This window comes from Malaclemys terrapin, chromosome 4 (assembly GCF_027887155.1).
Source record: "Malaclemys terrapin pileata isolate rMalTer1 chromosome 4, rMalTer1.hap1, whole genome shotgun sequence".
NCBI lineage: Eukaryota > Metazoa > Chordata > Testudines > Emydidae > Malaclemys > Malaclemys terrapin.
Genome location: NC_071508.1, coordinates 134,022,965 through 134,032,977, shown reverse-complemented (window position 1 = coordinate 134,032,977; position 10,013 = coordinate 134,022,965). Strand labels below are relative to the sequence as shown.

At 41.7% G+C, this 10,013-nt stretch overlaps 1 protein-coding gene across 1 annotated transcript in view; it reads right to left on the bottom strand.

Moving 5' to 3' along the window:
• Positions 1-3,087: 3,087 nt before the first annotated feature.
• Positions 3,088-10,013, bottom strand: part of TDRD9 (tudor domain containing 9) — a 164,681-nt gene continuing 157,755 nt past the window's right edge. Inside the window, exons 35-36 of the mRNA XM_054024976.1 lie at positions 5,583-5,655; positions 3,088-3,648 (exon numbers count right to left, since the gene is read on the bottom strand). Of these exons, the coding sequence (XP_053880951.1) occupies positions 3,547-3,648; positions 5,583-5,655 (175 nt within the window). The 3' untranslated portion in view covers positions 3,088-3,546. The remainder of the gene's footprint in view (positions 3,649-5,582; positions 5,656-10,013) is intronic.

Sequence of the window (10,013 nt, the reverse complement as noted above, 5' to 3'; positions counted from 1 at the left end):
GGTGGGTGCAGAGCACTCACTAATTTTTCCCCCTGGGTTCTCCAGCCCAGAACACCCACGAAGTTACTGCCTATGGCTTGTAATTCAAGGCATCAGATTTCAACATCAAATCTTGGTAATTTACTATTTGGTATGCTAAACTAGTCAAAGTCTTCTGCAGAAAGTTGCTTGGGCATTTTTGTTTCGTGGAGTCAATTTGGGTGGTGCAGCCAGCTTCTTTCTGTGGGTGCCTACATAACCAGGGAATTGGGTTTCAAGTGGGAAAATAAAAATTCCACTTGCTTGGGGAGAACCAAAAACATTTCTCAGCCCTCTTTTGGTTGGGGCACAGGTATCAGTTATGTGCCAAACCACTTTGGCAGGCTCCACAATAGCCTCATTAATCAGGAGTGCCACTTCAGAGAGAGTCATAGCCTGGAGAATGCCCAGGTACTGCCATGGGGACACCTACCACAGCAGGACAGGCTACAAGAAAACTGGGGACTCCAGGTCTGCATAGGTAGCTAGGTCCTCCAGGAGATTGTATCAGAGTCCCATGAGAGGTGATCTGCCAGGTGTCTCAGGCTTGGCCTGGGCTATTGATGCCACCTTGGAGGTGATGGATCTGTGCATGGGCAGACCCCTTCTGTCCTTAGGTGACACAGGCATTGTTACTGACCTTTCAGTGTGTGGTTTCACAACACTGGGAGCTCCTGGTACCATTTCCTTGCAAGCTCCAGTTGCACCCATTCTAATACGTGGAGTCTCGGCGGTGCTGGAGGAAGGTGCAAAGCAGATTTTTTTTTAGATGGAGATTTGTCACTCTTCTTGTGTGGGTGTTTGTCCTTGTCATCCTTGTGTTTCCAATTTATGGAGTCCCTGTGTCTGGTGGAAGACTCCGAACCGCCAGTACTGGATGCCGGTGGGGTGCTGTCCAGTGGCTCTGGATGGGTGGAAGGGAAGCAGGAGGACTCAGGATGTGAACAGGGCTCATGGAGAGCTCCATGAAGTACCTCTGGAGCCTGAATTCGTAAGATTGCCTGGTATGTGCAGGGAAAGCACAGCAGACGCCGCACTTCAAGGGAATGTGTACTCCCCTGAGGCAATATAGGCAGGTCTCATGTGGCTGCTCACCAGGAAGACCGGGGGCAGACCAGGCAAGGCTTAAAACCTGGGACTTTGGGCACAACTGCCTGAAATGGGGGGATTCTCTCCACCCCCAAACACTCCCACCAACTAACTAACTAGCACTAAAAGCTAAACTAAAAGTACTTTTTACAATATTTACAGATTTGATGTAGCAAAATACTGAAGAGTGGAAATGGACACAGGAGGTTCCATCCCAGACTGCAAATGATAGAAAAGAAACTGAAGAGGTGGTCAAACCATGCCACCTTTAGGTCCTTGGTTGGGAGCACGAGACGGTGCAGGGATGGACCAATGAACAGTGCTATTGAAGAATTTCCAGCCCCAGGCACACAGAACATCTGCACGTACACAATGAATACCTAAAGGGACCAGCACTCAAAGAAAGGAAATTTCCCTTGTAATTCTGCTTCTCTGAAGATATCTTGCAGGCAGCTCACTCTGGGTTCTAGTTCCTTTGTATGAGACTGGCAAAAATCCCTCATTTTAAAACTTTTTGACCTTCAAGTGCACTGGTCATGAGATAAGAGTGCAAGTCCAGATTCAATTCCTCTTGACCATAGTAAGCAAAAGAGCTTGCACGAGTGCTACTGAATTTAGTGGGAAGAAAGCCTTCCACCAGAGTACCGAATTGGGCCTGAAGACAGAAATATCTGAGTAATATTGGCACTGTTAATAGTGTAAAAGACTACTAAACAACTCTCCAGTGTCATTCCAAAACATTACATATAGTTGAAGATAACCACTTCAGTAGACTCAGGCTCGGATATTTTGAGAGCCTAAGTGAATAAGGCACCCAAATCCTACTGAACATCCTTTAGCATGTTTCAAAATCTCAACTTCACTGTTAATAAAGAATCAAAAGTATCTAAGGGTATGTCTTCACTACCGGCCGGATCAGCGGGCAGCGATCAATCCAGCGGGGATCGATTTATCGCGTCTAGTCTAGACGCGATAAATCGATCCCCGAGCGCTCTCCCATCGACTCCTGTACTCCAGCTTGGCAAGAGGCGCATGCAGAGTCGATGGGGGAGTGGCAGCAGTTGACTCACCGTAGTTAAGACACCACGGTCAGTAGATCCAAGTACGTCGACTTCAGCTACGTTATTCACGTACTGAAGTTGCGTAACTTAGATCGATCCCCCCCAGTGTAGACCAGGCCTTTGTATTTATATCCAGAATTTCTGACATTATGGAGTACTCTGTCCTGCAGAAGCTCTCACCAGTAATATCACAAAGTGAGGATACATCTACCTGTACCATTCTCATTCCCCTGCTGACTGGGGAGCAAAGGAAAGTGATGGTTACACTGGGTCATTGCAATTGTCTATTATATGGATGTTTCTCTTGACTCACAGTATTACTAAAATTACTGTTCTTTTAAGATTTCTTCACTTTAGCTTTGTTTCTCTGAGCTGCTAGCCTATTTATGGTGATTGGCACTGCCACCTACTGGTTTAACAGAATTAAACTACTTAAAAAATATCTGTTGTATATTATGAATCTAGTGGCACACCAATAGTCATTAAATTCAATTTTTATTAACCAGGTTTATAAAGAGGAAGGGGAAAGACACCATATCTTATTTCCAATTGTGTGTTTTATTCTGAAGCTAGCAGCCTCATAGTTTTTGGGGGTAAAGACCTTGTGTTTTAGGGGACAGGAAAAAAGAATGGAGGAACAATGACTCAGAGGTTCAAAAAGATTTTTCCCTCCACCTATGAAAAAATATGTACTTATGACTTATGTTTTGTGTCAAAAGTGTACTGTGCAAGTGATTATATCGAGCATGAGATATTTAATTATATACTATAGCTAAATCTGTACACAAATATGCCTTGAAGTCACCAGTACATAAACTAAAATATCAGTGTTCATTAACTTTTTAATTATAGAAAACAAATTAGTAAATTTGCTGTAAGATTTATTATTCAAACACTAGTAACATAAAAATAAAACATATATATAATTCAACATGCAACTCAATATATTTTATCTCAAAGACAAAGAAAATCTTATTCATCTTTCGCTGTTGTATACTTTAGTGAAAGAGCTAAACAACTAAGACTGTATCTATTTTCTCCCCTTCCGTTTATTGGGTGCTTTTTGAAAAGTCGTCTCAGAAACATTATTAAAAGAAAAAGAGCCTCTTGCTCTAAACAAATCTGTTCTATGAACAGTATTTTCAGTATATGTGTACCTTGAGTCTTAATCTCTGGGAGAACACCAGATATTAACACATAATACATTTTTTAAATCTTATTAATACACCCAGTAGGACATTCCAAACTGCATACTACCTTCCTCTTTAAGATCAGAGGGATGTGGAGCCAAACTTTAAGGATCATACAGAAAACATCAGTAAAATTAAACTAAGAACTGGCTTTAACATTTCTTTCTTTTAAGGATTTCTAGAAATATTTAAGTATTTAACACAACCAGCTTATGTAGCTGGTAAAGGAAAGCGTTCTTTCCTCTTTCATTCTGCCTTTCAGACTGGTCGATGATCAGTTTTGAATCCACCTAATGAAAAAAAGCAAAATTACAATGTTAGAAAGATGTAAGTTCATATGTTCTTACTCTGCAAACACAAGATTTCCCCCCCCCCCACTATCTTGTTTTCAAATAACTTTTTGATTGTTCCAAATCATACAAATTCTGCTCATGTTCTTTATGGCATGCTTAAAAATTAGATAAATATTACCATCAAAACCCAAACTTACCTCATGGGATGCCTATGCCAGAATTCTCCATTTCAGATCCACAGGCTTTACTTATCAAGTGGATAACTAATAAGGTAAGCATTCTGTAATTATATTAAGTCAGATGTCCTGGTCTCTCAGACTTGACATGTTGCTATATGGCTTACACGCCAATTTGCTTTTACGAAAAATTAAAAACGATGTAGATAAATAAAAGACTATACTAGCATGCTCATTGCCCCATATAATTATATCCTGCAAATCTTTGTACTGTAGTAAAAAAAAAAATATCCCATGAGTTGCTGTTCTTTGAATTATCAGGTTAAAATGAACACACTCATATACACGTGCATATTGTGGGAGGAATCAGTATAGAGCACTGCTTTAGCACTGCTCATCTCCCATACACAACATGAAATAAGGATCAGCCATAGGTTTTTTCAGTTCCTTAGGCAGTTTAGAAGGGAAAGGAGAATGTGTGTCTGTTAAAGGTAACACAGCATTGTGGGATTTAAGAGCGTCTAAAAAAATATTAAGTGGCCTTTTCCCTGAGAGAGAGATGGCATAATAGCATATTTTGACACTGTGGATAGCTACTAAAATTTGAAAAATGAGTAGCAAGCACTACTTCAGCTTATGCAAGGTATAAAACATAGAAATATGCACATTCTGTACTAGAGCTGCAGAGGACAGATATTTTCTGTCCATTTGCACTCTTATAATATAACATCTATATAGGACAACCTTACAGCAAAATTAAAAGAAAATAAACACACTCCCCACAGTGAACTGTGAAGAGGATGAGCATATTTGCCCTCTGTGCTTATCCCATCTTCTCAGACTTTCCTTCCCTTTCAAGAAAAGACCTAAACCCCTCACTTACCCATCTCAGAAAAGCACCCAGTTCCCTCCACCACCAAAGACACATGATACCCACTGGCCTGCCTTGTTCCTGCTGGTTCACTGACCACTAAGCTGGCCATGAACCAAATGTGGTGGGAATCTGGTTGGATGGGGAGACCCACTGAGGAAGTTAGGAAAGATTTCTAACAGACTAACAGGGCAGACTAGGACTTACTCCAAACAAAAACCCTACTTCTGTGCTGCAAGAAACCCTTTGAAATCTCCAGACTACTACTTCCCTATCTGACCCTAAAACCAGCAGGTTTCCTGAAAGTATAAAAAGGAAATCCTGTTATACAACAATGGCCAGCAATAAAATCTAACATATACTGCAGTGAGCTAACAATTCCAAAACAAATAACATAAATACACCAGTCACCAACTTTCCTTTCCTTTAGTTAATTTTATGCTATTTGATGGGCAGTACCAAAAGGTTAATTTCTAAGGGGGAAATACAAAAATTCAGATAGTAATAAAATGTTTATCCTACTGAGCAGCAACTAATAAATTACAACTCCCTGCCAGAAACCCATCCTTCACTGCAAATTTCTGAAGTGTTTTGTTTGGAAATAATGAATATTGGAGGTCACAAAATTAAACAGGAAATATTACAAGAGCCAGACTGAGTGTATGGATCTGTCCATGCACATCAAATCCAAACCTACTGTTTGTACTGTTATTCAAACCATCTCTGCTCATGAGGTTAACAGATATCAGCAAAGGAATACACAGACAAAAAACATCTTACTTGTGACCATCAGATCTGAACCTACTGTAAGTCTCCAGATATGAAGGAATATGGTAATAACCCATTCCCATTTGCTTAGTTTTTTTAGAAAATTATAACCTTACCTGATTCCAATCATATGGTTTCCCATACCACTTGGGAGCAATTACTTGTCGAGGTTTTGATTTGCAGATTAAACTGAAATATCATAAAAACATCTTTAAGAAACCCAATGGTATATCGTTAACTCTAAACACCTAATGAAATAGGTGGAAATTTATTACATTCCGGTGCTGGATGAAATGTTAACATTTTCATGTTAGTCTAATTTGCTCATTTATCTAATACTATCTATAATATGTGTGAGAAGTCACAGATAATGTCATGCTCTCGTGAAACTATTTGTTTTAAAACTTATTCTGAGAGAAAAAATATTTGGTATAAGTTGTTTATTTGACAAAGTGCTACAATTTGCAACTATCATTTATTCCATACATTTATGTATGCTTATTCATTTGGATCTAGTTTAGCTATCTTTAGATCATTTTGTTTTCTGTAACAACTCAATTATTATAGATTGTCTGTATGCCCCAGTTATTTCCTCAAGCTATGGGAAGTACAACAGTGATACATTTTAATTAATTCTGTCTAGATGTGTATTTCAAATACACATTTTACTCTTAAGTAGTGGTGACATGATGTAAATACAGTTAATTTAAAAAAAACTGTAAAGGGGAAACCATGAAAGACTTAGCCTGAATAGTTTTATGCATGTAAAAAGAACAGGAGTACTTGTGGCACCTTAGAGACTAACACATTTATTTGAGCCCACGAAAGCTTATGCTCAAATAAATGTGTTAGTCTCTAAGGTGCCACAAGTACTCCTGTTCTTTTTGCGGATACAGACTAACACAGCTGCTACTCTGAAACCTGTCTTTATGCATGTAGTGTCTTTTCAGCAAGGCATTTTTTTCAGTGTATTAAACAAAAAATGACCAGAAAACAACTGAAATACAGGAGGAGAAAGATTTTATATAAGGGGAAAAATAAGATAAACAATGCAACACTATGCTAGCAGATGGTCTCTTCCTTCAAAATCGGAGTATGTTCAACTTCTGATACTTTGGGGGAGGGGTTAAGGGGGGAGTAAAATGTAAATTTACTTCTGAAATTTTGTTTCTGGATACTGTGATAGGGCCCTATCAAATTCACGGTCCATTTTGGTCAATTTCACGGACATAGGGTTTTAAAAATGAATAATTTCATGATTTCAGCTATTTCAATCTGAACGTTCACAGTGTTGTAATTGTAGGGATCCTGACCGGCCAACCGGCTCTGAAGGCAGCAGTGCAGAAGTAAGTGTGACAAGGTATGATATTGTCACCCTTAATTCTGTGCTGCTGCTGGCAGGGCACAACCTTCAGAGCTGGGTGCCCGGCCAACAGTCGCCGCTCTCCAGCTGCCAAGCTCTGAAGGCAGTGCAGAAGTAAGGGTGGCAATACCGCACCCCCCCCCCCAAAATAACCTTAAGACACCCCCCCCCACAACTCCCTTTTGGGCAGGACCCCCAATTTGGGAAACGCTGATCTCCCCCCATTAAATCTGTATAGTATAGGATAAAAGCACGCAAAAGACCAGATTTCATGGGCGGAGACCAGATTTCACGGTCCATGATGTGTTTTTCATGGCCGTCAATTTGGTAGGGCCTTAACTATGATCCACAAATCTTAAGACCAGGATAACTAAGCAAAGGACGGTTGTAGGCAGGAAACAGCAGCAGCAGCGCGGCCTCTCCTGCCCCATGGCGGGCTACACTCCCTGCCTGCCCCTGCTGCTGCAGAGGCTGCTGCCGCCTGGCTTCCCCCAAGCAGCGCCCGGTTCCTGCTGCTCTCAGCCGGCAGGTGCGGGGCCCCAGCCAAGCCCAACCCCGGGTGTCTCCTCCTCGGCAGCGCTCCCCGCCCGCATCCTCCCGGGTGGCCGTGGCCACAGTGGCTTGGGAGCTTGAGAGAGTAGTTGCGCCCGGGCAAGCGGGGGAGACTCTGAGGTAAAGAGGCTGCTGGCGCAGCCCAAGTATGTAGATTGACAGGTACCTACCCCTGCCCCAACTCTACACCGCCTGCCCCCCAGTCCAGGGAGTGTTACCTGCCCCACCAGCCTCAGTGCCCTGCCCCATACTGTCAGCCACCCCAAGCTCACTGTGACATCAGCACTCCTTGGAAAAGGGCCCCCTGATCTTCACAAACAGATGTCACTGCAGGCCTGACAAACTCACTGAACCCCACACGTGTCTTACAGGGCACTTACCCACAAAGAGGAACCTGGAAGGGATCTACACAAGGCTGGTAACTTGTCAAGAGTGAGAATCTTTGTGAGATGTGTGCATGGGTAATATTGAAGGAATAATGTATTTACCTTAAAAGTCTGCTTTATAGACATGGAGTAGAAATTAGTCATCGGGGATAATGGCCCTTTGGGGCAAGGGGGATTTGTCATCCTGCCTAACCTGACTGGTGATGCAATGCAAGGCTCAATTGTTTAGCTTTGCACAATAGTAAGACTTTGAATGGGACACTATCAGAGGCAATGGCAAACAATTGAAATGCCTTAAAGGTAAAAAAAGAAACATTACAAAGCCCTTACCCATTCTGACAGGCTGTTTATAATAATAAGTTTACTAGTTTTCAGACGTTGTCCGGGGGGAGGGGGAAGGGCGCCGCAAGGTGGAAGTTTCGCGTAGGGCGCAAAATATCCCTGCACTGGCCCTGCTGGCAAGTGTTGATGCCCTAAAGAATTCTTGCTATATGGCCCCCCCAGAGCAAAACCTGACTTCTGTAACTTACTAATCTACCTCACTCAAGACGTGTGGAGTGGATTTAAAGTTGGGGTAGACGTGTTAGTGCTCACATACATCAAAGGAGTTGAGATAGTAACCACTGGCAAATCATATATTTGAATTGAGCAGGTACAACAAAGAAGGGAGTCATAGAAACTGCCCATATCAATTCTCTCTACGTTCTATGTGACAGCAACCACTCTTTCCCCATTGCATTTTGCACGGGGGGACTCCACTAAAAGCTTCTGCTCCATTTTGACATGAAGTTGCATCATGAAATTGCCCCCACCTCAATGCACAGTGCTTCGGGAAGGCATTTCCTTCTGGCACACAGACTAGCATCTTTCCTGGGTAGGAAGGTACCATTGGAGACCCTGCGTAACAGCTAGTGCATGACTGCAAAAGAGGGTCGCTGGATGGCTGTTGCCAACAATCACATTTGTATCTGTTTCATCACACACTGTGTATACGGATTAAAAGGTTTATTAAAGGTTTAGATCTAGCACAAAGATGCCTACCCTACATTCACAGAGACAGACAGGCTTGCTCAAAGCTTCAAGGACCATACCAGCTACATACTTTAGAGAATTGCCCTAGTGACTCTTCATACTGGGGCTGGCTCTGTAGAAAGCTTTAGGAGACAGATAAACTGCGAGCTGCACTGATGCTCGATACCCCAAGTACTCTGCACTATATTGGTATCAGTTCCTTTGATTTGGTCATAAGAATCAAGGAAGCATTGCCAGAAAGAGGCAGGTGGCCTCAGTAAGTACCCTGCTTTCTCTTGGGACAGATCCAATAAGGTAGGAGAAGGGAAGGAGAATTCTAGCAATTACACTGGTCTACAATTTTTGAGAAGTCGTCTGCTTCAGAGATAAAATGTGCTATTTATTATGTATTTTGATGTGCTGAATTCAAATATGACAATTAAAACAACTGATTGGCTACTGTTTCTAAGATATTTAAGTTTTTACATTTTATGTCTATGTATAGTGTATAGATAGAAGAGTTTTAATCATAAATTGTAAACCTAGGTCTTTTCATGTGTTTATGGTTGCTTTACATGATAATATTTCACCTGTCCTGTTTATGTAACACTTTAAAAATCAGCAAAAGGGTTATATAAATAAAATTTATTATGAAACAAAAGGCAAAAAACTATTATGTACATAGTTTAGTCCTATTCAATGTCTACTCGGCGCTTCTTGGCTTGTCTCTTGTATTCATTACATCTCTTGTCACTGTCCAGCAATAGTCTGCAAGCATTGATGGGCTCCATTTGCCCTGATAGCATTTCTCCATTGTTGCAATGTCCTGGTGAAATCACTCGCCGTGCTCGTTGCTCACTGCTCCGCAGTTCGGTGGAAAAAAATCTAGATGAGAGTGCAAAAAATGTATCTTTAGTGACATGTTGCAACCAAGGCTTTCGTATGCCTTGAGGAGGTTTTCCACCAACAACCTGTAGTTGTCTGCCTTGTTGTTTCCGAGAAAATTTATTGCCACTAACTGGAAGGCTTTCCATGCCGTCTTTTCCTTGCCACGCAGTGCATGGCCAAATGCATCATCTCGAAGAAGTTCACAAATCTGAGGACCAACAAAGACATCTTCCTTTATCTTAGCTTCATTTAAGCTTGGAAATTTTCCATGGAGGTACTTGAAAGCTGCTTGTGTTTTGTCAATGGCCTTGACAAAGTTCTTCATCAGACCGAGCTTGATGTGTAAG